This window comes from Hippopotamus amphibius, chromosome 2 (assembly GCF_030028045.1).
Source record: "Hippopotamus amphibius kiboko isolate mHipAmp2 chromosome 2, mHipAmp2.hap2, whole genome shotgun sequence".
NCBI lineage: Eukaryota > Metazoa > Chordata > Mammalia > Artiodactyla > Hippopotamidae > Hippopotamus > Hippopotamus amphibius.
Window position 1 is genome coordinate 214,396,208 of NC_080187.1, and position 26,103 is coordinate 214,422,310.

The window sequence follows — 26,103 nt, forward strand, 5'->3', positions numbered from 1 at the left end:
CCTGTGCAGACATTTCTTGCGGCCCCACTGACCCAGATGTGTGTGGTGGCCACATCTGCCCCACCCTCAGTAGCCCCAGCCCCACAGTGGTCCCCCACGTCCTCATTCGCACATGCCCCCACATAAGCCAGTCCCCAGCGCAGGGCGGGACCCCCTCAGTTGCCCCTCCCTCTGCCCACTAGTCTCCTCCCACCTCCATACCTTTATTCACACTGCCTCCCCATCTCTTGAAATCTCTCTTCCTCCCCAAATCCTGCCCATTTTCGAAGACCCAGAATAAGTCCTATTTCCAAAGCCAATGCTCACACAGCTCAGAGGTGGCACCATGGGGCCCCAGTGTCTCCACCACCCTAAGGGTATGGCCATGGGCTCCCCTCTGCCCCCGCCCAGCGCCCAGCCCAGCATGGGGCCAGAATACTCCACCCAAACCCCATAAACTCAGTGTTGATTTACTGAGATGCTGGGCGGTTTCCCCACGTACCGCTCCCCTTCAGGAGGACTGTTTTTTAGGGACACGTTTATTACAAGGGACACACTAACCTCTTTCATAGTATCTACAGGCACACCAACTACACAAATATCAGGCTCTCAAGTGTGGCCAGCTCGGCGTGGGGCCTGGTTTGAGTAGTGACTTTGCTGCCAGGTAGGAGCTCATGGCTTCCTCCTGGGCTGCCTTGCAAGCCATGAAGCCCCCCAAGAGGAGCAAGGGAAGCTGCAGGAGAGGGGAAGCACTGTGTCTGGTCATGGCGGTGAGGTCCGGGGCTGATGGGGCCAAGCTGGAATCCCAGGCTGTCCCGACCTGAATCACCAATCTGGGTCAGGAGAAGGCTTCAGTGAAGGCTGGAGGCTGGTGGCAGAGCCATTGTTGGGAGGGGTCTGGATGTGGCCACCCTGCTTCCACTGGCTCCTGGACCAAGGGCCTAAACCACCGATTGCTTTCTCCAGAGCCCTTGCTGGTTTCCCAAGGTCAAGCGGGCAGACCAGAGCCTTCCTAAGGCTCAAGACTTAGAGTGCTGACAGACCTCCACCCCAGCACCGTGACCGCCGACCGACCCTGAACCCCTGGGACCTGCTGGCAGAGCTGATGCCAAGCAGAGAGGCTGCCATGGCTGGAGGGATGATGCTGGGAGAGCCGGGGAGGGAGTGGGCTGGGAGGCGGGGCCGCGCCCCAGCACAGGCAAGGACATGGTGGTGTGGCCTACCCCCCCTCAGGGCTGGGCACCGTTGGCCCGGGCACCTGGCAGGGCTGTCTTCCGGAAGGCTTGTAGGGCTGGGTTGTGCAGCAACGTGTATGCCAGACCCCAGCGGGCCCTCCCTCGGCGTGCCCTGGGCCCTGCTCCCTTGGCCACTGGGTCCTTGGTCTGCAGCAACTGCATCCCTGAGAAGAGACCTTCTGTGAGTCACTCAACAAACGCCCAGCCAAGCCCTACCCCCAGCACCGAGACCTGAGCAGAGTCTGAAAATCCCATGTTAGGGTGAGGGAGGCTGATGAGACAGGGGCCCCAGGTGCTGTTTCACAGAGTGGGAAGCCAGGAGAGTGTGGGGCTGCAGAAGGGTGTTTGTTAAGGCTCAGGATGTCAACCTCAGGGTGGCCAGCAGAAGAGGGAGAGAATGAGCTCTGTGGAGGGGACTGGAGGCAGGGCTGGGACAAGGGTCCAGAGCCAGCTCAGGGTCTCCCCCCCCACACACACACACACACTTCCCAGGCCGTAGGGCAGGGGGAGGACAAACTGCTTAGAAGGAGAGGTAGGAGGTGGCCTGGGGTGGTGGGCGTGACAGAGCACCTCAGTAAGACAGCTGTCTCATTCCCCACGTGAGAAGGGTGTGAGTGTGCATGCTTGCATGTGGAATGACAGGGCGTGTGTGTGTTTATCATGGAAAATCCTGAGAAAATACCCTGAGACGAACCAGGAAAATTCTCACTTCTTCTCTCCCCCAGGCAGCCCAGAGCGGAAGTGAGCATTTTCCTGGCCCTCTCTCCCTTGCTTGTGTTGGAGAGGGGGTGTGCCTCCTTCCTGGGAGAAGCCAGGTGGGCTCAGTTCCCCCATCCCCAGTGGAAAGGCTCACCTTCCTCTTCCTCCCCCAGTCTGAGGCCATCCTGGTGGGCTGTGCGGGGCTGGGGCCTCCGAGTTCGCAGGAGCAGGGCGCAAAAGGCTGTCACGGCTGGATGTGACTGGCTGGCCTCCATCTTCAAGAAGTTGCAGTATGTGTGGTAGCCTGGGTGGGTGGGGGATGACAGCGCGAGTGGGGGAGGGCCCCAGATGGCCCTTAACACGGACACAGGGAGTGCCCTGCACACCCTGCACGTGAGCAGGTGGACACACCTGAGCACATGGCACGTGCACTGCACATGGCGCCCTGCACACACCCACGGCTCAGAGTTATAACATCCTCCATGGAGCCTCGGTCAGGGCAGACCCTCCCTCACTGCTGGGGCAGCTTGAGCATCCCCTGCGCCCGGCTCCTGCCCAGTGACCTTACCAGGGTCAAGAGTGGCAGCTCTAGGTGGCAGCAGGCTGAGGTCCATCTGACCAAGGTGGACGGCATTGTAGAAGGCAGAGAGGAGCACGCGCCAGGCGGCTACCATGGCGCCCACCAGCACATTGATGGGGAAGAGAAGGAAGGTGGCTGCGTAGAGCGCTCGCCTGGGGTCAGGGAGAAGAGAGCTGAGGCAGGTCCTCACACAGAGTCCCTTCCTCAGGGTCAGTGTCAGACCTAGATGACCACAACTGCCATGTATTTGTTGCGTATATCTCTATGCACCTGCCTTCTGTGCTGGGTCTGCTCTCTCAACCCAGCTCACCCCTCCCACCCATCTAAGAGACAGAAGCCCAGAAAGACTGGGTGAGTTAGCTAAGGCTGTCTAGCTAGTCAGTGGCAGATGGAGGGTTTAAGTCCATGTCTACCTGGATCTTTCTATGACCCTGGTGTCTCCCACCTCCCTCCTCTGAGTCCTTTGTCCACCAACTGTAAGTCTCTCCTGGGGCCGAGTCCTCCCACAGCCTAGCACGGAAATAACATTTCTGTTAACCTCCTTCCTGCTAAGGGGAGGGCAGCATTGATCCCCAAGACAGGAAAGGCTCATGGGGGTATTTGTGGTCCTGTGACAGGAAAACAGAGAGGTATTTTGGACTAAGCTGGGTCACTGCCCCCTTTCTCTGTGGATAAGGCAAGTTCTCTTTACTACTCACTGGGCTCCCCATTAGAGAAAGGGAAAAGATGGCAGTGGAAGGAGAAGGGCCCAGAAAGAAAGACACCAAGGAAGGGGCTGAGGGCCTGGGGGAGTTACAAGCCCCTGGGCCACCTCACCGGTTGGTCAGCTCTGGGCGTCCATGGTGAGTGTCCAGGAAGATCCAGTGGGCTGCCATGTTCTGTAGGGTCACAGCCAGGGTCAAGGTCAGCCAGAAGGGCCTGTGGGGGATGAGGGGATGGGGAGAGTGTCACTGTTAGTGGCCCTGGGGGGAAGGGGTCCCAGAGCCCTTGGCCCCTTGCCTCACTCACCACGAGGACTTCAGAGATCGGAGGAGCAGAAGGTTCCTGCCGTGGAGCACAGGCATGAGTACCAGGAAGGCGAGGGCCAATGTCCCCAGGAAGAAGAGGATCTGTTGCACCAGGAGCCCTGCCAGCATGAGGAGGAGGAGGGGGACAGGCATCAGGCAACCCCACCACTCCCAGGAGCCCAAGGCTTTGGAACTGGGCAGACCTAGTTTCAGATCCCTGCTCTGCTGCTGCATACTGTGCCACCTTGAGCAAGTTACTGTACCTCTCTGAGCTTTGATTTATTCCTCTGTAAAAAGGGGATAGCGGCCCCTACCCAGGAGGACTGTTGTAAGGATCCAATGAGACCGTATCTTTGGCAACGCTTTGAAAACCATAAAGTGCTTTGCAGATGTTATTTTCCCCCAATAACTCCTGAGTCTTTGAGGACAAGACAGTATTTGAAATTAATGTTTGCATTCCTGCTGGCCAGAGCCTGGCACATGGTAGGTACCTGAAAGTTGGCTATTAAAACAATTGGCTAATGGTTTACATGGGATATGTACAAAAAGGCTTCAGAGACATTAAGTTTACCAATATGAGGAATTATGACTTTTAGAGCTAGCAATTCCTCTATCCCTTTATCATCTTTTTCCACCTCCCTCAGCAAGGTGAGAACTGAAGGAACCAGCAGAGAGAGAAATTAGGCCCTTGCTTTTGCAACACTGGCCACAGCCCCCTCACATTGGAGAGAACTTTATTCACTGCAGTACCCAAGGGGAGAATCAGAAACTCGGAGCTGGGAGGGGTCTTTGAAGTTAATCTAATCCAATTCTCTCAGAGCAGGACCCCCTTGCAGCCCCCAACAACGGCCACATAACCATGCTTGAATACTCCCAGTGACAGGGATCTCATTACCTCCTGAGACAGCCCATCATGATATAACCCTCCCTTACAGAAGCAGGAATGTGCACCCTTGAGCTTTCCAGCCCTGGGTCACCCTCTGTGTAAACACCTGGTGGCACCCAGGAGCCATCCTCATGTGATGGGTATCCTTTTATCAAGGGCTCCTGTATGTACCCCCACCCCACCTGTGTGGACTCCCTGAGGGTAGGGAAGGCAAGCTGGGTCCCTCCTCTTCCTTTTGCCCCGAGCCAGCTCCAGCACAGGCAGACCGCCAGGGGCAGCCAAGACCTGCTAAGCACCCTCCCCTCCCCCACTCAGGCCAGTGGGGCCTGCCGAGGTCAGGTGGAATGGGCGAGGGGGGCTCACCGAGGCAGGTAAAAGCAGTCTGGTAGGCGGTGAAGCTCATCCAACAGAATATGGCCTGGCGGGAGGGGCGAGGGCTCTGGGGCCGGGCGCCCAGGTCCAGGGCGCCCCCTCTGTGCAGAGCTCTCAGGTTGGCCCTGGGGTGGTAGTGAGGAAGGCGGGGATCTCAGGGAGCACACACGCTCCCTAATTTCCTGCTCTGGGCCATCCTCTGGCTGAACTCCCAGTCTAAGTACCACCCAAAGCCACGGGCACGGAAGCCCAGGGTTGTAGGAGCCCAGTGGAGCTAACTAACCCAGCCTGGGAGATCAGGGAGGGCTTCCCAGAGGAGGTGATATCTGAGCTGAGTCTTAAAGGATGAATAAGAGCAGCTGGTCGGGGGTGGGGGGGGCGAGTGCGGGACAGGGATCAAGGGAGACAAACTAAGGCAGAAGGCTCAACTTGAGCCAAGTTAGGAAATTGAGACACAACAGCAGGAATGGAAAGTGACTTGTAGCTTGGCCACCAGGCAGGAGGCAAGGTGCCAGGCAGGCAGAGGCTTGAGGGCCTTGATAAGCCAGCCTAAGTAGAGCCAACCCTGTGAGAAAAGATCCTGGGGCAGGAAGCCTGAAGCCTGATAAATGCGCAGTGCACACACAGACCAGCTCCCTGCTAAGTCCCTGGCCCTCCCCCTCCCACCCACCCTGCTCCCGACCAGAAGCTTCTCTCCCTCTCCACTCACGTCTCCTCAGTGCTCCTTATCATTCACCACGAAAGGGCAAGCTAGGCGGCTTGGCATTCAATGTCCCACAATAATCTCTCTGGTGCCCCAGTGCCAGCCAGTTCATCTCCTCACCCACACTCACACGGGCTCTTGCCCACATGGTTCCTCCTGCCTGTGGAAGGTTCCTCCTTCCCCCCCCATCTCCACGCCCAGGTAGAATGCCAGCTTTCCCAGGTGGCCCCATGCCAGCCCTCTGTCAGCCGTGCCCTACATCAGTCGCAGACATTTCTCCAACCAGACAGGGATGCCCCACTTTCTCCACCCACCACAGGGCAGCTGGGCTCAGTAACAACCTGGTCCTGTGGGGACCCTCCCTCCCTCCAGCCCCAAGTTCTTCCCCACAGGCTTCCTGGGTCAGGGGTCCTGCAGGCCCACAGGGCTCCCAACTCTTCCCCACATCTGCACCGGGGGAATCAGAGCCTGCCACTGACCTGTGTGTCGCCAGCGAGCGGGCCAGCATGAGCAAGGTGAGCAGACAAGACAGGACCAAGGCTGAGATGTAGCAAACTGGAAGGCAGAAAGGGCGTGGAGCGGGCGGTCAGGGCCTGGGGGTCTCCTGGGAGCCTCCAAACTGTTGATGGGGTGGTGCCTGGTTGGGAGTTACCCCTGCCCACACCCGGCTCTGAACAGAGGCCTCTTGTCACCTCCCCTGTTCTCAGATCCAGTGTAAGTTGACAACCTCAGTTGACCGATACTACCAGGTGACATCTGGTGGCCAAGACAGGGAGAGGCCAACTCTGAGGCTGCAGACCTGGGCCTCACCCTGGTCTTGCTGCTTCCATTGCTGTGTGACCCCCAGGGAGAGACTCCACCCAACCTGGCATCTGCCTCCAGCTCCACGGCTTCCTTGCTGTGGGGCCTCCAGGGGGTCATTTCATCTCCCAGCCTCAGCTCGCCCACGCCAGGCACAGTGCTGGGCTGCCCATCTCCTAGCACGTCGTGAGCCGTAAAACCCCACCAGGGCCTGCGTCAATGGCCTTTGTCCAGAGCACAGAAGATGCGAGCACCCATCAGCGTGGCCTGAGTCCAGCAGAATGAGGGAAGCATCCACTGCTACTCATCTCCTCCCCAGCTCCCCACCCACCCTGGCCACGTGCACAGAGCATGCGTTCCCTGTATCACCAGCAGCTGGGGGAGAACGCATGTGTGTTGTGAACAAGTCTGGTATTTAAGCATAGCAGGGATGCAGGGCCGCAACCCTTCCACCCTGTATCCACATCCAGTCTTACTCAGTACCCTCATAGCAACCCCACAGGAGAGGCACAGGGAGACGGGACCGACAAAGAAGCTGAGACTCACAGACAGGGCCTGACCCACCAGCCACTCTGCTAGGAACTGACAGAGCAAGTTGTGCAATCATTTCCAAGCAGACCTAGAATGAGCCCAGAGTGTCTGCACCCTGATCTCATTAGTCAGCCAAGGGAAGTGTTCCTGGTTCCCATCAGAGACTCAGGAGGGGAGCAAACACACACAGGAAAGGCAAGGAAGAGGTCCTTGTAACCACAGGTGCTGGAGATGTGGGTCTCAGCACTGATAGCATATTAGGATCACCTGGAGCTGTTCAGATTCCCATGGCCCAAGGCTGCACCCCAGACCAATTAAATCAGAATTTCCAGGCACAGGACCCAGGCCTTAGCTTTTGCGAAAGCAACCCCAGTAATTCCACACTCAGGGTTAAGAACCACTGAACTGGGGTTTGTTTTGTTGTTGTTGTTTTCAAAGACAGGGCCTTAATGATCTATTTCAGACAGCAATTGATTGAAGTCAATCAGCCAACCGACATGTAAAGTGCCTGCTCCGGCGGTTCTCAACCTCAGGCTTGCACAGAATCATGGGGTGGGCTTGTCCAGTCACAGAAGCTGGGCCCCACCCTCAAGGTTTCTGAAGTCTAGCTTGAGCCTTGGGATTTCTTAAAAGTTACCAGGTGATTCTCAGGCACAGCCAGGACGGAGTATGACTGCTACAGAAACCTGGGGCCAATCTGCCTGTCCCTGGCTCACCCCTCTGGGGCCAGAGGTGGGCACTTTTCTGAAAGGTAAGGCTAGGAGAAAGCCCTGGGCATGCGCAGCTCTGCCCTGCTCCATCTGCCCTCCTAGAGCCAACACGGTGCCAGGGAAGGTACATTCTGGACTGTTTCTGCCAGGAGGTGGGGAGCCTGCCTGCTGAGCCTGCCCAGGTGAGCAAACAGGTTAACTGGGGTGAAAGGTTAGCAAGCCCCCTTGGCCCCTGCCTGGCCTTTGGTCTCCATTTGTCTACTTCTTGCTCCTGTCTCCCCCAGTTGGTTCCAAACCTGGGTCCCTGCTAATCCTGGTACCCATAAAATCTTCCTGCTCTTTGCCTCCTCTGGGACTCTGCACCTTCCCCCTTCTGGGCCCTGATGTTGTGGATCGGTTTGTCTCCCCTACCCAATCAAGAGCCTCTAGGACAAGGTTGCCTTTAGAGCTTCAGCAGCTATTTTGCAGGTAGGGAGATGGAAGTCCAAAGGAGTGATGTGCTTGCCCAGGTCACACAGCTGGTAAGTGATGGGCAGGGACCCTAATCTAGTCTGCCTGACTCAGAGTGCGAACTTTCAGTGAATGATGCTAGGCTTATGGTCCAGGTGCTAGGTGTGCAGCTCTAAAACAGGCTCTCAAAGCTCAGGAGACATTAGCTTCTTAAGCTAAGAACAGACCAAAGGGTCCACAAGCTCAGGTGTAATCTCATTTCCACCCCTGGCTTGCTGAGTGCTTGGGGCATTATCTCTAATTCTCTTGGGCCTCAGTTTTCCTCGTCTGTGAACTAGAGGGGTAAACACTGATCTGTTTGACCCCTGAATCCAAGGAGATCCAAAATGGGATCATTTGGGCTTGGAAACTGCAGCACATGATTATAAGTGTCAGGTGTGTTGAGTAGAAACCGAATCCACTGTCCTGGGCGTGTCACTTCTTCCCCCTGCCTCTTGATTTCCTGATCTGTGAGATGAGATCAATGATGCCGACCTAACAGGGCTGCTGTGAGCAAGGTCTGAGCTTGGATGCGGACTGATGTGGGCCATGTCTGCTCCTGTCTATGGCCCAGATTGCAGCCAATTTGGAAAATCTCCCTGAAGATATCATTTTTAGCTTATTCATAACGTGTCACCCACCCAGCTAGTGGGCTTTGGCCACGGTTCCAGGGCAGCCTCTGGTAAGGGAGCAGAGGCACTCAGGAAAGCGGTGGGAGTGGTGGTCAGGGAAGGAAGCAGGCACTGCACACACCTCTGCCCACCCCTGCTCCCTCCCTGACGGTAACGGTAAGGAAGAGCTGCAGGGCAGTCACACCTCCACCTGCAATACTGGCAGCCTAAGCTCCAAACATCACATGTTACTCCTCGAGAACCAGGGTGCCTTCGCCAGCCAGGGACTCCCAAGTCTGGGTGCCGGCCCCCCGACACCTGACCACCAGGCTTTGTCTCAAGGTGATGGAGAGCCCCAGCCAGGCATCAGGAGATTGTGTTCTTCTCTTGGCTCCATGTCTGCCTGGCTGTACAACCTCAGGTGAGGCCTTCCCCATGTGTCAGGTGAGGGTACTTCTCAGTCTCCTCCATAGGGCGGTGGTGGGGGAGGTGGGTAACAGGGCTAAGGGCCAAAGGAGGCATCAGACCACAGACGAGGAGGCTGGTATAGTTCCTGAGCCCAGGAGCTCATTGTCAATGGAAGGAAGGAGAAGGGAGATCCCTGGAGGACAGGGATTGGGGAAGAGAAAGCATCCGCCCTGCCTGACAGCACCCACCTGCCATGAGGATTAGCTCAGAATCCTGGCCCACTGTCCCACTTCACGGCCTCCTTTCCCCACCCGCAGCAAAGGCCCAGGGCTGTCCCCTCCGCTCACACATATCACGCCCGTCCCCATCTCCACGCCCGTCCCCATCTCCACGCCTGCAGAGCTGGGCAAAGTCCCTGGGGGTGGGGGTGGGAGACACAGCACAACTTGACGAGGGGACGATGAGATGACCCCTTCAGATCTCAGAGACTTGTAACTAGAAGCTCCAACCATCCCAATTTGGAGATGAAGCAGCCAAGACGCAGAAGGGGGAAGGGACGTGCCCAAGGGCACCCCTCATGTCCGGGGCATCTGGGACAGAGCGCAGGTATCCCCGCTCAGGTCCCCACTGAGGGCCCTCAGGGGCTCCCGGAGGCCTCACCTTCCAGAGCCCACAGGTGGTGCTTCACCAGCTCCACCACCTCCTGCCTGTCCTCTGAGAGCACGATCCCAAAGCCGGCCAGCAGGTAGGAGACGTCCGTGGTGATCCCTGCCCTCACCTTCTGGATGGTGGGTACCACGCCCACCAGCAGCAGCAGGGCCACCTGGAAGGACCCCCACATCAGGGCGGCAGGGCCTGGCTGTGCTCACACCAGGCACTCCCATCCCAGGAAAAGTGTTTTCTGAGACTCAGGGGAGGAAGTCTGGCAAAACACGGGCTGCATCCACGTGCCCATCACCCATCACAGTGCTCTTACCTGTCCCTTTAGAGCGGTAGCCTCTGCCTCGAATCAACACGTTACAAACAGATACGACTTTGACCCCATAGGCCTCAGATATGCTTTCAGACAGCACAAGTCTATGTGTACACCTCTGACTATCAATCATCCATCTAAACTTCAGAGTGTAAAGTTTCCAATTTTTCCAGGCTGGAGAAAGCAAATTGTCCGATACATGAGCACAAGCATGGAAGCCAGACAGACCTGGATGCAAATTTTGGTTACCCTGAGATATTAGCTGTAGGAACTTGGCCAAGTCAAATTCGTCTCTCAGCCTCAATTTCCTCCATCTGTAAAATGGAGAAAAATCATACCCACCTCCCAGGATTTTTGATTTTTTTGTCTTTTTGGGGAGGAAGTAGTGGGGGATTTATCAAACACATATTACCTCACCAAATCTTCCCAACTAAAAGGAAGTACAGTAATTCTATTTCCTCCATTTCACAGCCGAGCTAATGTGTTCAGAGACGTTGAATAACTTGCCCAAGGTCACTCAAGAGCTAAATAAAGGAGCCAGGATTTAAATCCACATTTTTGTGACTCCAAAACTCATGCTCTGACCCTTTGTGAGCCCAACAAGAGTTGCCAACCCCTCCCTTCTGGGTAGGCCAGCATTCCCAAGATGGCCAGAAACAGCTGGAGAGGATTTGGGGCAGGGCTTTTGGAGAGCTGAGCTGGAGGCCTGAGCCATCTCAGGCTTGGGGGTTGGGAGCAGGGGTCCAGAGGCAAATGGCACTACAGAGGAAGGACATACCTGGTAGATGGCTGTCCCTGTCAGGGTGACTGAAAGCACCAGCTTCAGGGGGAGTCGGAATCCTGCAGTCCCCAAAAGGAGGGGCGTGGTGAACCCCAGCACCACCCAGGCCCACGAGCCCCATCCCTCCCAAGGGACCTAGAAAAAGGGCCAGGGCTCACAGGACCCTGAACCACCAAGGCCAGGCCAGGGGCTTCCCCTTGTCCCAAGCTGGGGTTGTTCCTCCTGAGGGCAAGGGTTTTGGGGTCAGGAGCTGGCCTTCTACGGCAGCTGTTCTGTGCAAAAGAGGGGTGAGGTCACCTGTCACTCGCGACATCTCCCCACCCCATACCTCGCTGTGGCGTGTAGATGCAGCGTCTGAAGTAGATCCAGGCCTGGGGCAGGAAGCCCTGCTTGGATGTGTGGGAGCTGCAGAAAGACCCAGGCAGGAGGGAGCTCTCAGGAGAAGCCCCTGCCCCGAGCCTGGCCCCCAGGGTTGGGCTCATTCCTCATTTCTGCCCCACCATGCTGCCCAGTGCCAGCCTCCCAAACAAGCCTGCTCACCCAGGTCTGTCCCCTGGCCCAAAGGGTGTGCCTATGACCTCACCTGCTTTTCAGCTTTTTCTGGCAAAGGAGGGTCCTCAAGTATTCTTCAGAGTAGCTACTCTGCAGCCCCTGTGGGGACAGACAAATGGACAAGCAGATGGGACCTGTCTCGAGCCATCCCTGGGGCACTGGCTCAGGGTACCACAGCAGGTGGGCCGTACAAACCTCTTGGCTGTGGTGGAGAACAGAGAAAGGCCACCCTGTGGGGACGAGGTCCATGCCTCCCAAACTGCCCTTTCCTCCTCTACAAATAAAAGACTAATCAGTCTCCTATCTAAGAGCTCTCAATACAGGGAAGTTCTTCCTAAGGTCTATCTCCAACCCTCTCCTGCTTTACTCAGTCACATCATATCACTGCTTTCCTCCTGGCCCTCTGGCCTCTGCTAGCTAAGGCTGGGGCAAAAGGGAACCTATGTCCAAGGAGCACATCCCTGACCAGGACACAGGATGGGGCCATTTCGGGTCAGATTCCCCAGGCCTCTCCGACTCCAAGGGCATCACAAGGGTGACCTGATTTGTCTAAGCCACATTCCAGGCCTTAAGCTGCCTGCCAAGTGGCAGAGGCCCACAGTAAGACGTAGTGAGCCCCTGGCCCCTGACGATTAGGAAAATATAGGCCATTGTCACCTGTTGCCATGGCAACCCTGGGATCCAGGGCTGGTGTGGGTCAGCTCAAAGCTTGACTGTGTCCTTTGAGGCTTAAAACTCTTTGAGCAAGGGCCAAAGAGGATTGTATTTCTCCTAAGACTTCCCAAGAGGAAAGGCATGCAATGGAGGGAGAGGCTGAGAAGATCCCTGGAAGAGGAGGGGAGGCCCTCAGTGAGATAGAGACATGCCTGGCACACTGTGTATCCTGGGGAGCTGTTCCCCTCTTCTGAGCATCTGAATGGCTGTAGTGACAAGTACTGAGGACCCTACTGCTACCCTGTGAGAGCAAAACCCAGAGTCAGGTGGGCCTATGGGGGGTCCCAGGGTCACCCCTGGAGATGCTGAACCCACCCACCTCTTCTCCCCTCATCCTTCATCCCTCCATGGGGACCTTACTCCTTCTCTGGCTTCAGTCCCAGCCCCAATCCTGAGCTCTAGGCCCATGGTTCAGGTGCCCGCCAGACCCCTCAGCACCACACACCTACAGCTGCATATCTGTCCCCCGCACACCTGCTCTCATCCAGCCTTCTGCATGTCAGCAACCGGCGCCACCACCCACCTGCTGTCTGTCCTGGTTGCCGCCCTTCAAGCCTTTCCTTCACCCTCCCCGTCTGCAGAGCAACCAGCCTTTTGCATCTGTGTCTTTAACCTTTCTCAAGCGCCTCTGCAGGGCAGTTTCCCACTTCCTCCTTTCTCACCAGGAAGATCACTGGGTGCCACCTCCACCCATGCTCCCGGGGCAGCTGGATGAGCCCCGGTCGCACTGCTCACATTGCGCTGTAAATACATTTCGCTGCATCCAACTCCCCCAGCACAGCAGGAGTCCTGGAGGCCCAACACTGGTCACTCAGCTGAGTCCACAGCCCCAGCCCAGGGCCTGGCACAGGGCAGGTGCTTAGGAGGTCTACCTAATCTAAAATAAGATTCCCCTATCTTGGAAGAATTCTCTCTTGCCATGATATATTCATCCGCACACCCACCGACCCACGTACCCAAAACTTCAGGAATATTTGCTGAGTGTCTACTATGTGCTAAGACCTGCCCAGTGCTGCAAATCATGCATGAATGAAACAGATGCAACCCATCTCTGCCCCTTTCTTCTGCCTATAATGCCTTCTCCTTATTCTCTCCCCACTCCAGATCCTCCCTGTCCTTCAGCCTGTGCTATGTCTACCTCCTCCAGGAAGCCCTCCCCTTTATCTAATGTTATCCAACCTAGGGTTGATTCATAATGCAGTTCTGCCCTGGGTGCTTCCTGAATCATGTCAGCATCTGCAGAGCTCCTATTAGGCGCAGGGCTCCTGGCCTGTCTCATTTCTCCAGCTGGATCCTCAGGGTTTCAGAAACAGAGCTGTGCCTTCCCTGTCTTCCAGTCCACTTCTCCTTTGTGGAGTCCCCACTGTGCAAACAACTCAGTGCCTGGGGCATCCTGGGTGACAGCCAAAGGCCTGACCTGGCTTGGCCTTTGCCTGGGAAGGGAGGACCAACCAGTCCCTCTGCGACTCAGCAAACATCCTCTAAGCACCTGCTATGTTCTAGGCCCCACACCAAGCATGACCACATGTAGGGGAACAATAGACATGGGCGAGTCTAAGGTGTCTTGGATGCTCAGTATGCGCCCATCCCAGCCCTGCCCCTTTACCTTGGAATCTGCTGCTGCCCCATGACTGAAGCTTTTCACCAGCTGCACCGGGTACCAAAGGCTCAGGAACCCAAGGCCCAGAAGGAGAGGCAGAGAGGCCAACAGGGAGTAGTACTTGTAGATCTGGATGGACAGACAAACACCTAGACACACCCACCTTCTGCCTCCTTCCCCCAACCGAAGACCAGCATCCATTTTCCTTCCCAACTCACAGGGGGCCCTGAGGGTGGTCTAGGGTGCGTGGGAAGGCTTCTGGTTCTATCACTACTCCCCAAGCTGGGCCACTTGGCACCAACTCCTACTTCCCCTTCTCAGGCCCTACAGAGGTGCTTGCCCCTGGACTCCCAGGGCCCTTACTGGAGTCAAAGGGAGGGTGTTTTATCATCTCCTCCTACCCACTCCAGGGGGCTGGGATGGAGCCTGAAATGAGGGACATCCACCTTGACACAGGTCTGATTTTTTCTATTACAGTTTGCATCCTGGGCATCCAGGAAGTACATGCCCTACCTCCTGGGGCTGAGGCCCTCCTAGGGTTGAATACGTATTCATTTATTTGTTAATTTAATATGTTTTTATTGAGAGCTTAGTAATATGCCGGGTCCTGGTTGGTGAAAAAGACCAACCAAGTCTCTACTCTCAAGGAAGCCACCTAATCTTCACCTCTACCCTGAGGGATTCGTGCTATCAACTTCCTTTATGGGGGTGGGGGTGGGGGGAGCTGAGTCTCAGGAAGCTGATAAGGGGTCCTCAATGCACCTGCACCACCTGGAATCATTATGTATTGTCGTTTGTTTAACTCTGTGTCCCCTTCTGGAATGGCAGCTCTGGGGATGCCAGGGACTTCATCTGTCTTGTGCACAGCTGTATTCCAGTGCCTGGAAATGTCCCTGGTACAGAGTATATGCTCAAATATGTTTGTGGAATGAACAAAGGAAGGAAGGGATAAAGCTGGATTCAAAGTTGGGTTGTCTGACTCCGCAGGCTACGCCCCCACCCTTTGTGCTCTGGACTGGTCAGCTTCACACCCCAGCCAGCTCCAGTGAACCAGGTTCTGAGGTTCTGGAATTCTCTTTTTAGCCCTCTGAGACCATCCCCCAGCTCAGCACTCGCACCCTCCAGCTTTCGTCACTCCCACTCCAGCCTGGCCAAGGGAAGTCAGGGGTATCAGTAATGGGGGGGGGTTTCAGGCTTCCTCTCCCTCCTTCTCTGCCACTTCCTCCCCCCTTCCCCCTCCCAGACCAGAAGCTCCTGAGGACAGGCCCAGCTGCCTGCTCCCCAGCCTCTCCCACAGAGGGGCTGAGCTTGGAATGAGCACGTGTGTAAAGGCGTGGAATCCTGCGCACGGTGGACGGCAGCAGGGAAGCATGTAAACAGATGAAAGGAGCCACGCTGCTTTAAGCAGCTCCTCCGCACCCCACCGCCCCAGGCCCTCATGAGTCAGTAGTTACCTTGGGCGACTCGGGACACTCTGTCCTCTGCCAGACCTGGACCCCCAAATGAGCCCAGGACAGCACACTGCCGAGCAGGTGTGCGACTCCATGCCTGACCGTGGCACAGGCAGCCAGGGGATAGTAGAGGGCCGGGTAATAGAGCAGAGCCAGGATCTTCCACAGCCCTGGAAGGCAAGACAGCCAAAGAGACACATGATGAAGGGGCAGATATGGGGCCTGGGTCCAGCCCACCCAGCCTTCTCTCCTGGCTCCATCTTCCCAGCCCCTCAACTGAATCAGTGGGCAAGAGCCCTGCATTCAAATCCAGGCTCTGACGAGTATCAGCTCTGTGATCTTGGGCAAGTTACCTCTTGGAGTCTCAGTTTCCCCATCTGTAAAATGGAAATAATATGGTATGTGAGCAAAGATAAAACCAGAAGGTATATGTACAGTGCTTAGCACAGTGCCTGGGTTCGTACTCAATAAATTAAGCTGGTGCTACTGTTCCCTTCTCTGAGCCTCAGCATCCACCACGGTAAAATGGGGCGAGTATCTGCACTTTGCGGCATCGTGAGAATCGGATGATCTAAGGAGGTCATGTTGCAGGTGGTGGCTCCTCTGGGTGGCAGCTGTCCTTGTTACCAGCACCTCCTTGAGCCCAGCTCAGTTCTCCAGGACCCCTCCCGGCTCCCTTCCCCACCTTCCTTCATGCTCACACAGGACTGGGCTGTCTGGAGGACTCAGCCTGTGCCCCCTCCCTCCTGGGGGTGGGGTTTGCACAAGAGCAGAGGAAGCACAGAGGGCAGTACTGACCCAAGGACAGAGCAATACAGGTTTCTGGCCCTGTGGTGACACAGTTGGGGAGGGAAACGGGACAGCGTCTTCTGGGCGGCGGCGTGTGACTGGGATGGGGAGCCCCGGTGGACCGGAATCCGCACCCCGCCCCCTCCCATCAATCCAGCCCAAGGCCTCAGCTGTGCTGGGTACCTTGGCCGGGTGGCGAGGCGAGGGTCAGGAAAGGCAGGGGGTCCTCGGTGGGGAGCAGCAAACACAGGGAGCTGAAGAGGACCATGAAGACGGCAGCAGGCACGCTCCGGGGCCGGTCCCCAGCCAAGAAATCCGCGGGGCTGGTGCAGAGGCAGGGGCGGGACAGGGGGCAGTCGCTCAGGACCTACACGCCCATCACCACATGCCGTGTCCCATAAACCGGGGAGGTGGAGGCGGTTCCACTTTCCAGATGGGGAAACTGAGGCCCCTTCATGTATTCATTCCACAGATGTCTGTGGAGTGCCTCCTATGTATCCAGATCTGGGCCCTGTGGCAAAGTGACTCAGGAACATGCTCCCCCCCCCAACAGCACGCATACACAGAAGCAACAAGCCTGAGCACGGCTCCCTCCGCCCGCTCTGGGAGATTCAGGAAACGGCCGCCTCCACACTACGCGGTCTGTCTGGGCTGGCAGACCTTCAGAGAGCTGGAGAGTCACAACATCCTTATGCAACGGCCGCCGCCCTGGACTGGGAGTGGCCCCGGGGCAGAGGGCAGACAGCGGGCACGGCTGTCCCAGGCATCACCCCTCTGGGCTCAGGGCAGGCCACTCAGACCCTCTGCTTCTGTGCTCCAGCTTGCCCTCACGCCCTGAGAGCTCCCTCCCGTTTCGTTCCCCCCCAGGCCCTCCCCCAGGCAGGCAAGCTCTTTCCTGGGCCAGCCAGTGAGGCAGAAACCCCAGGCTAGTTCCCCACAAAACAAGCATGGCAGCCTCCGCCTTGGCGTGCAGCCCAGGCTTGGGGTGCAAGGCTGTCTACACTGGGGCTCCACCCACCAGCTTCCCCAAGCCTTTGGTCTCTCCCACACAAGCCTGCCCAGTCCCATCTCTTCAGGGTCATCCCTGTCCCAGGCTCTGGGGTTGCAGGGCTGAAGGAGGCAGGGGGAGAAAATTTCAGCCAGAGGGACTGGAGGTCAGTCCCTCATAAATCTGCCTTGAAGCATCGGGGCCAGGTAATACCCTCGGGGAAACAAGGGTCAGGATGGCGTAGGGTGATCACGGCCTGTCCAGACCATGAGCTTCCTGAGGGGGTGTGTCCTGGAGCTGGACCCTCTTGGGCTCGGTCTCCCTGGGGTCTGGAACAGGAGTGCGTGCACCTGAGTGGGTCCCTCCCCTTCCCTCTGGGGGTCCCAACTAAACCTGGAGATGTGGGGAGGGATGGGGAGGGGGTATCACTGCGGCCAGAGCTGACATCTAGGTCCCTAACAACGCGCCACCCTCCCAGAGTGGACCCCCGAGCGGGGGAGCCCAGGCCAAGGCACCTACCTGGGCAGCCCGGGCCTGCCGTGGCCACAGTGGGGCCAGAGCTGGCGGCGCTTCACCAGCATGGCCAGCAGCAGCGACACAAGGATCTGCAAGGAGAGCACAGAGGAGGGCTCGGGTGCCCAGGCCTTCCCTCAGGGGCTGTCAGAGCACTTGGTCCCAGGACCCCTCGACCCCCGCGTGCACACGCGTGCGGCCTCTTGGGGACTGGCTGGGGCATCACAGAAGTTTGAGAGGTTGGACTCGGTCTGCACCCTGCCTTGGGTCCCCACCCTGGGAGAACTCCCAGTACCCCCTCCCATATTTGGGCTCCCAGGGTCTCCCTTTACCAGCCCCAGCAAGGAGCACACATCCCCCTGTTCAGGCTGGCGATAGGCTGCAAGCCAGTTTGGACTCACGGACAGCACGGCCAGGCAGGCGTGGTAGAGGCCGGGTGGCACGCTGGGGTGGCAGGAAGGCACCAGCCTGCGGAGTGAGTGAAGGCTGGGTCAGGCCGAGGTAGGGAAACCCCAGCTGTGCAGCCAGGTCTGGGGTTCCAGGCTGTCTGTGCTGGGGCTCCACCCACCCCCTCCCCTGACCCTCTGACCTCTCCTACACAGTTCCACCTTCTCAGGGCCATTCTGGGCCTCTCATGACCCTACAGTGGGCCAGTCCCATGCCAAGCTCTGAGGTTACAGGGCTGAAGGAGACAGGGGGCTCCCAGGGGAAGACATGGGAGGAACAGAATGGGTCAGGTTGGCCTTTGTATCCATCAGGGCCCACTTCATCCCTCCCTCCCTCCTCCAGGAAGCCTCCCTGACTGCTCCAGGCCTCACAGATCTCTCCTCAGAACTGTGGGTGGGCATACCGCCTGGGACCAGCAGTCAAGCAATTGGTCCTATGATTTGCCCTTCACTCACGGGTAGCCAGAGTTTGGTCTGTGACTGGAATGATCTACCTTGGCCTTCCAGGATTTATGTCTCTTCTTTGCCTGTTTTTTTTACTTTTATTAAGGGCTGGGTCATGTGGCAGAGAAAGATATCAGGTAGGAGCCCTGAGCTCAGGACTGGACCTGGACCTGGGAGAGCAGATAGGACTGGGTTCCTGGGGGAGGAGCAGACCTCCGGGTTTGCCCAGCCGGAGTCTGGGGGCACCAGAGGAAAGACACCAGTGTAGGCAAGGCCACCAAGTTCTGGTGGCCGAGGCATCAGAGGAAGCCCTGTGCTGCAGCTGGGCCCGCCCTGCCCAGCGGGGCTCACCCACCGGGCCGGGCTCCTCCCTGCTGTGTGGGAAAGAGGAATCCCAAGGGTGAGCCCGAGGACTCTGTGCTGGAACAGCCCAGCCTCCCTGAGCTTGGAAATCCCAGAGAGTGAGGAGGAGGAAAGAACCCGGTCACGTGGGCTTGTCCTTGGGGTAGAGGGACAGAACAAGTCTGTTTTGTGCAACTTCCTGACCAGGGCAGAGCCCGCCTCTTCCCAAAGCGGCAGAGTAGGTGCCCCGCCGCGGATCAGGTTCCTGCTGTCCGGGCTCCGACCTCCCCCTCCCCCCGTGCAACTCTGAGGCATCTTACTTGAGAATGTGGGGTGCGGTTTGGGTAAGGCAGGGTCCCTGACCAGCCCCAAGAGTTCACTCCAAGCTCTCTCAGCCTACATCTCGTCACCTGACAAAGTTCTGCTCAGTCCTGCCCCCCCACCCAAGGCCCAGCCAGGGCGGGGGCTCAGCAGACTGTCCCTGGAGTAGCCTGACCATGTCCCACTCGCCCCCGACCAGGAGCCACCCTCACCTCCAGGGACCCCCTCCAGGGCCCTACCTGGAGGAATCTCTGGCCCCCCACCTACCCTTTCCTTAGCTCAGGTTGGCTGAGGCTCATGGACTCTCAAGTGTTTGAGATCTAAGCAACAGCAATCTGGCTGAGCAAATGTTTGGCTGACAGCTCGTGGACCCATGTTTTGTGCTGTGGGACAAGCAGGATGGGACAGACACAAGGAACACCGTGTCAGAGAGGGCGCAAGCTTGATCTCTGAAGGGGCACGCGCAGATGCTAAAGGACGCAGAACAGGGAGAGAAATTTGGGGCAAGGCCTCAGAGGGGGTGGTACTTGAGTTTGAAAGATGGTTAGCATCTCTTTAGGCAAATAAGGGGCGAGGGAGCTCCATGTGGGAGAAAGAGCCTGAGAAAGTGGAGTGACAGGCAGCAGACAGCGTGGCTGGGGCCAGGCAAGGCTTTCAGCTGGATTGCAGCCCAGAGGGCAGGCTGAGAGCTGGTTACAGCAGGCATGGGAGGCACTAGGGAGCCACTGAGGATGTCTGAGCAGGACAGTGTTCTGGACTTTAGGAGATTTCTGTGGCTAGATTTGAATAATAACAACAACAGTGACTAGTACTTACTAAGCATTGAGTAAGTGCCAGGCACTGTTTGTTCTAGGTATAAACTCAGCTGTTACCTAAGAGGTGGGTGCTATTAGTACCCCCCTTGTGTAGACAAGGAGAACACGGCTCAGAGAGGCTAGGTACCTTGCTCAAATCACACAGCTAGTAAAGCACCAGAGCCAGGATCTGAACTGAGGCAGTTTGACTCCAGCCACCGCACGTGACTAGGATGTGAGAGGCAAGGAGTATGTGGAGGAAGATATCAACTTGAACGATACGAAGCTGCCATTTCCTTACATCGAAAACAGTTGATTATCCGCATTTTCAAATGGTTCAGCCTAAACAGTCGCTGGGTAGCAGGAGATGCCAGGCAGTATCTCAGAAGTATTTAGGAGGAAGCATTTACATGCCTTAATGTGGAGGAGTGGAGGGAAGGAGAGTTTCTGGGATGACTGCAGGGTTCTGTGCCTTATTCCAAGATGAAGAATGAGGACAGAGTCCAGTGGAACCCAAGGAAGCTGAGGCTCGGTCTTGGGCAGTTCAGAGGTGGTGATGGGCACTCAGGGACAGAGGCTGGACTGCAGTGTGGTGAGGATATGGGGACAGAGGAGAAGCAAGACAACTGTTTCTAGAAGTTTGGCTTTCAGCAAGAGGCTGCCAAGGGCCCTATCCAGAGGGGAGGGCAGAGTGTGTCTCTGTGCGTGAGAGGGAAAGGCTGACCCTCTGGGGCGGGGGTCTGCGGGCCTGCGGTCCCGGGGAGGCCTGGAGCCCTGCTGCCTGACGCTCTCCCCCTCCCACAGCAGAAAAGCCTGCAGATCACCCTGGCGTTGACCTCACTTGGTGGGGGGGGCCGGCCTTGAAGGAAGCCTCCCAATTCCGCCTTCCAGGCAGCCCTTTGAAGTGGTGGGGAGGTGACTGACATCCTGGCCAGCTGCCACAGATGTGTTTGTATCCACAGGCTCTGGCTGGGAAGCTCAGTATTGATGATGGGTGGATGACACACGAGCACATGGCAGGTAGGGCTCATCACCTGGCCAGAGGGGCCTCTAGGGGTAGGAAAGGGCCAGCTCGGCTTATACACGTCAGTCCTGTGCCCATAGAAGACCCCGGACAGTGCATCCCATCCCCACCAGACTCACCCCCCTCAACCTCCCCAAACAGGTCCTGGCACCAAGGGGGCACCAGGGTAAATGTGACCAGCAGATTGAATCCATCCGGAACACTGTCACCATTGCCCACAACCCCGACTCCAGCCTGCTGGGGCACACTGAGGCACAGTGTCCAGAGCTCCTCAAAGCTTTGGTGCACCATCTCGCCAGGGTGTCTGACTCACACAGGGAGAAGCGAGTCCAAGTTCGCCTCCATGGGATTCCCCTGGGATCCCAGCTTTCCACTCCCACCTTTGGCAGGAATCTCGACTTGGTTTGGCCAAGTAAGTAGATTCAAACAAAGCTCTTCATTCTTACCTGCACGTGGGAGAAGGGAGCTACAAGTTCTAGATGTCACCCACCTTAGAGGAAGTTCTCCTCATCACTGAGTCCCTGCCACGCACCCAACTTTATTCTAAGGCCACATCTAAATACCTGAGCCACAGAGCTGGCTGCAGGCACCCGGCCCAGCCAATGCCTGGGCCCTGAGGTGGCTAAGGACACAGCTTCAGATTGGGGCCTTAGATCAGAGTCTGTGTCCTCCTGGGTCTCCTGGGCCCCTCTCCATTCTGCTGCTTCTCCTACCTCACACATACACAGCAGGAACCTGGGGAGCCCTGGGCTTTCAAGGTCAGCCAGGGAAGGGGAGGAGGGCACATTTTTGCTGACAGCAGGACTGCTTTCCAGGTGGTCAGAACCCCAAGTCCTCCAAACAACAGCTCCTTCCCCCAGGCCTGGGTGGGGCCTCCATCCCTGCCAGGTGACCCAAGCCTGGCCAGGCCGCAGCCCTGGCCCCTGGGGAGGCACGTGAGCATTTTCCCTTCTCCAGTTTTGGTTGTTGATGGAGAACAGATGTGCACACATCTGGCTCGTCAACCCCCCAGCCTCACCTTTCCAGCTCCCCAAACCCTCAGACAGAGCAGGGAGGTGGAGGATGGGGCCAGAGTCAGGAAACAACAAGGGGAGAACTGGGCTCTGGGGCCCATGTAGGCGAGGCGTCCTTGGCAGCATGGGGGCACAGGGAGGCCCAGCTCCTCCGCCGGGGTGCCCAGACTAAACAAAGATAGAAGGGATCTGGGCAGAGGCGGCTGTGGGCTGAGTCCTCAGGCCACACTGGGCTGGGCTGAGGCCGCCTCCCTCCCCTGGGCTGGCCCGAGCACTCCTGCTGAAGAGAACAGGACCTCCTCATCTTCAAGGAGCCTCAGACCAGCCAAAGCCAACAGGGACAGCATGTTTCCTCAGGCCTCCCCCTGCCCAGCGAACCTGATGCTTGCTGACAGCACACCCCAGATGGTCACCACAGGGACCAGTGACCCCTTGAAGGCAGGCCCGACTTCCCCCAACCACTCACCCAGCACGCTCCATCCTGGCTAGAGGCCAGAGTCACCCAGGGACCCACCCCAGCCCAGCTGGATCTGAGTTTGCGAGGATGGAGCCCAGGAATCTGTTTTTTAAACACACCACAGGGAATTCCCTGGCAGCCAAGTGGTTAGGACTTAGCACTTTCACTGCCGGGACTTGGGTTCAATCCCTGATTGGGCACCTAAGATCCCGTAAGATGCACGGCGCGGCCAAAAAAAAAAAAAAGTCAAAAAATTAAACACAGCGCACAGGTGCTTTTTTAAGCGACCAGCCTGGCCCAGATCCCCCACCTCAAGTATCTTAACACCAGGGCAAGGGCTGTTGCCCTCCCATAACAGGCAAGGAGACTGAAGCCCAGAGAGGCTGTGACTTGCCAAGGGCCCACACGAACGAGAGGCAGAGCCCCTCCGAGCAGCCCCTGCTCAGGGTCTTCCCCATGGCCCACCTCAGGAACCTCTGGCACACCCCACGTGCTGGCCGACAGAGCCAGGGCTCCCAACTCACCCCTCCGGCGGGAGCTCCTGGCCACCCTGGGGCTCGTCGATGTACCAGCTGCCGTAGGCGTCATCTTCGTCTGTGGCCCCGGAGAAGGTCTGGTTCCCCGCTGTCTGGGTCGACATTCTCCGGCCCTTTTCCTCTGTCCCCCAAAACAAGAGGGAAAAAGCCACTACAGATATGAAAAGAGGCTTAGGGGGGGAAAATAGAAAATCCAAACAAAGGAACGTTTCTCTTTAATCCTAAAGGTTACTTTCTTGCATTTAGCTCTCTGGGAAAAGCCTGCCTGGGCGTGAGGGCCTGGGCCGGCTGGCACCGGAGGAGGGGAAGGGCTTCTCCCGTCCCCTCCTGTCCCTTCCCACCCAGTCTCGCACTGTCCTGCAGGAGGTAGTTATCCCTCGGGGATGTTGTCCCCTCGGGGTCCTTGGGCTCCTGCTGGGGCACCTGTCTATCTCTGTATGACTGGCCACTGCTAGGCTTTGACTCAAAACACCATTTTCAAAGAAGTTTTGTCCAATCCAAGCTGCCCACAGAGAACCCTCCCTTCCTTCCCCCCTCCTCAAACCTACCCAGATGGACCCACAGAGACACACTCAAGGAAGGACCAGGGAGGAAGGAGCTGCGGAGATGAAAGGGTGGGCGGGCAGCAGGCGGGCTCAGCACAGTCTGCCGGACCCTCCCAGCTGGGCTCCCGGCCCCTCTCGCTCTCAGGGGTCCAGCCCAATCCCCCCTCTTTGTTCAGGCTCCCTTGAGACCATCCCCCAGGCTCAGCCTGCCCCTCGCTGGCCCCTTTGGGCGGTGGTGACGGGAACCCACCCTGGTCCTCACAAGCCCCCCTTCCGGAGGTCTGAGCCTGGGAGGAGTGTGGCGGAGAGCCAGCACCTGACTGCACACACATACCTGCCTTCAGCGCCTGCCCCAAACCTTCCACACCTTTGCTCAGTACATCTGCAGGGCCCTACATACAAGTCAGGCATTCCGGAACCCGGGGAGACTGCTGGGGCTGGGCCAGGGGCGGAGGCAGGGGAGGGAGCCCCTGTCCGTTCCCTCTCCTGGAGGAACATGTGTCTCGCTGGTAAAATCTTTTTGTTTCTCCAGCTTGATTTCACAAGGAGATAACTCACCCCCACAAGGCGGAAATTAGTCCTTTAAACACGAATCAGACCCACGGGGAGGCAAGAACCCTGCTTGCCTCCTGTTCCTCCCGGAGCGTGGGGTGAGAGTGAGGGTAAGGAAAGCAGGGCCTGGGCAGGAACTGGGGGTTCCTCTCCCCCACCTGGCCCCCATCCGGGGGTGGGGGTATGGCAAGATGCAGACAAGGCAGAGAGCAGTTCTCAGGCCCCTATCTCTGGGTAGGAGTCAGGCCCCCTGAACCTTTGAGGGTCCCTCTCCTTCCAATACCCTCCAGGGTGCCTGGGCCATGGCCCTACCCACCTAAGGCATTCACTCAACAAGCTTTTCAAGAGGACATTCACCCATTTATTACTTTAACATAAGTTCCTCGAACACCTACTAAGCACCAGCACTGTTTGGGGCCCTGGGACAGGAGAGTTTACAGTTCAGAGAGACACAGCTGAGTAGGTAAATAACCCCGAATCTGAGGGTTACAAAGGGAAGGCACAGAGTGCCCTGATGTATACCACAGGAAACTTAATTTGGTCTGAAAGAATTGGGGCAGCGAGAGGGAGGGGGGTGTCTTAAAGGAAGAAACCTTTCAGTGGAAATCTGAAGGCAGGGAAAAGTCAGCCATGCAGAGGGTGGAGTTGGTGGGGGGGGGGGGGGTAGGGGAGGGAAGAGTGTTCCTGATAGAGGGAACAGCATGAGGGATGCTCAGAGCTTGAAATCCTAAAATCTCCCCAACCCAGTTCTGTAGCCCGGCATACAAGGCCTTCCAGAATTAGAGCCTGAGGGCTCTGTTGGCCTTGGTTCCTCCCCCCCCCCCCCCCCCCCGCTTCCCAAATGACCCCTCTTCCAGGAAGAGGGCTCTGGCCACCCCTCCCCCACCCCACAGAGATGCCAGCATCTGCTGACTCAGAGCTGAACCTGAACTTTGATGCAATGCAGGAGCCCACACTGCCGGTCTGATCCCAGGGATGTGGGATGAATCCTGCCTCCCAGTCCTGGCGATGACTTCCTGAGGACAGAGCTCTGCCTCTTCTCCTCCTCCCCCTCCCTCTTTCCCCTGATGTGCAGTATGTGGCACAGGGGCCACAGGGACTTTCTAAACTGGGTTTGGCAAAGCCATTGCTTGTTCTGGTGACCATCACTCCTCCACGGTCCTGTCCTGTTCAGGCTGCTGTTTCTCCAGCCAGGTTTCCAAAGCCCTCTGCTCCAACACCAGAGCCTCACATTCCCTCCACTGCTCAGGAGTCCTAGACCCATCGCTTAGAGAGCAACTAAGTATCTGATGTTATCCCCCTCATGATTCCTCCAACAATTGGAGTCCAGTCTGTGCCGGGGAGCTCACTCCCTCTACAAGGTAGAAAAGTTCATAGCTGGATAAATGCCTGTCAGAAACTGCTTCCTACCCTCGAGGGAGCCTGAATCTGCCTCCCCAGGCTGGTTTGTTCATGCTCTCATTCATTCAACAGATGTTGACTGCATGCCAATTATGTGCCAGGCAAGGTTCTACATGCTGAGAATACAGCAGCGAGCAAGATAGATACAGTCCTGCGCCCCAGGGAACCTCATGTGTAGTCGGGGGCAGAGAGGAGACAAAACATGTGTCATGTACGCTGAGAGGGAAAATAAAGTGGGATATGAGAGGAGAGACACACAGACAGGAACTGGCTATTTTAGGCAGGATGGTGAGGACAGGCCCAGCTGAGAAGGTGATATCTGAGCAGACACCTGAAGGAAGTGGGGGGGGAGGGGAGGGTGTACCCAAATGGGCACTGAGGAAAGCCATTCATGCTACCTGGAGGAGACTCCATCAGCCTCAGGGGCTATGGCCAGGCCGGCAGGGAGGGGCCCAAGCTAAGTCCAGGCACCACCCCTTCCCCATAGCATCACCCCTTCCCCATAGCACCCCTCCCAGACCCAAACTCTGCTCTGACCCCAGAGACCTCAAGTGGAGACCGCGCCTCCTCCCAGGGCTAGCCCAGTGCCCTTGGTACCACCTCCGTCCTCACTGGGGAGATGCAGAGGCCACTTTCAGGGAGGCCTTAAGCAGAGGTGAGGAAATGTGAGCTTCGTCTCTCTCCCCAGGTACAAGCACAGTGGACAGAGGGCAGTATTTTGCCCACTACCTCTAGTCAGGGCCAGGCTGAAATGGGAGGAAGCAGGTCCAGAAGGAAAGAGCTGGGTTTTTATATGGCAGGGGGAAATGCCCTGGTTGGGGAAGACACCTACCTGGATTTGAGCTCTGGGACTGGT

At 57.3% G+C, this 26,103-nt stretch overlaps 1 protein-coding gene across 2 annotated transcripts; it reads right to left on the bottom strand.

Annotated features, from left to right (window-relative positions):
* Nucleotides 1–543: 543 nt before the first annotated feature.
* On the bottom strand, nucleotides 544–25,879 carry STRA6 (signaling receptor and transporter of retinol STRA6). 2 transcript variants are annotated; one of them, XM_057722347.1, is made up of 19 exons: nucleotides 25,860–25,879; nucleotides 22,738–22,870; nucleotides 17,774–17,840; nucleotides 17,379–17,464; nucleotides 16,055–16,194; nucleotides 15,436–15,459; nucleotides 15,086–15,252; nucleotides 13,638–13,760; nucleotides 11,349–11,416; nucleotides 11,094–11,170; nucleotides 10,763–10,824; nucleotides 9,672–9,834; nucleotides 5,941–6,016; nucleotides 4,750–4,883; nucleotides 3,502–3,619; nucleotides 3,310–3,411; nucleotides 2,482–2,645; nucleotides 2,068–2,217; nucleotides 544–1,378 (listed from the first exon to the last, which is right to left on the bottom strand). In XM_057722347.1, exons 2-19 carry the CDS (start codon nucleotides 22,851–22,853, stop codon nucleotides 1,209–1,211), a joined length of 2,007 nt encoding a protein of 668 aa, XP_057578330.1. In that variant the 5' UTR covers nucleotides 22,854–22,870; nucleotides 25,860–25,879; the 3' UTR covers nucleotides 544–1,208. The 2 variants fall into 2 exon arrangements, with proteins under 2 accessions (XP_057578330.1, XP_057578329.1); XM_057722346.1 differs by lacking the exons at nucleotides 544–1,378; nucleotides 2,068–2,217; nucleotides 2,482–2,645; ... (9 more) ...; nucleotides 15,086–15,252; nucleotides 25,860–25,879 and adding an exon at nucleotides 23,629–23,718 and having other exon boundaries at nucleotides 15,386–15,459.
* Nucleotides 25,880–26,103: the final 224 nt, after the last annotated feature.

Coding starts and splice junctions, on each gene's coding strand:
- STRA6 (XM_057722347.1), bottom strand. CDS start 22,853: ATGTCGACCCAGACAGCGGGGAACCAGACCTTCTCCGGGGCCACAGAC. Junction 17,465..17,773: donor CCTGCCTGGCCGTGCTGTCC/GTGAGTCCAAAC, acceptor CTCTCCTTGCAG/ATCCTTGTGTCGCTGCTGCT. Junction 4,884..5,940: donor CGCTCGCTGGCGACACACAG/GTCAGTGGCAGG, acceptor CTACCACCCCAG/GGCCAACCTGAGAGCTCTGC.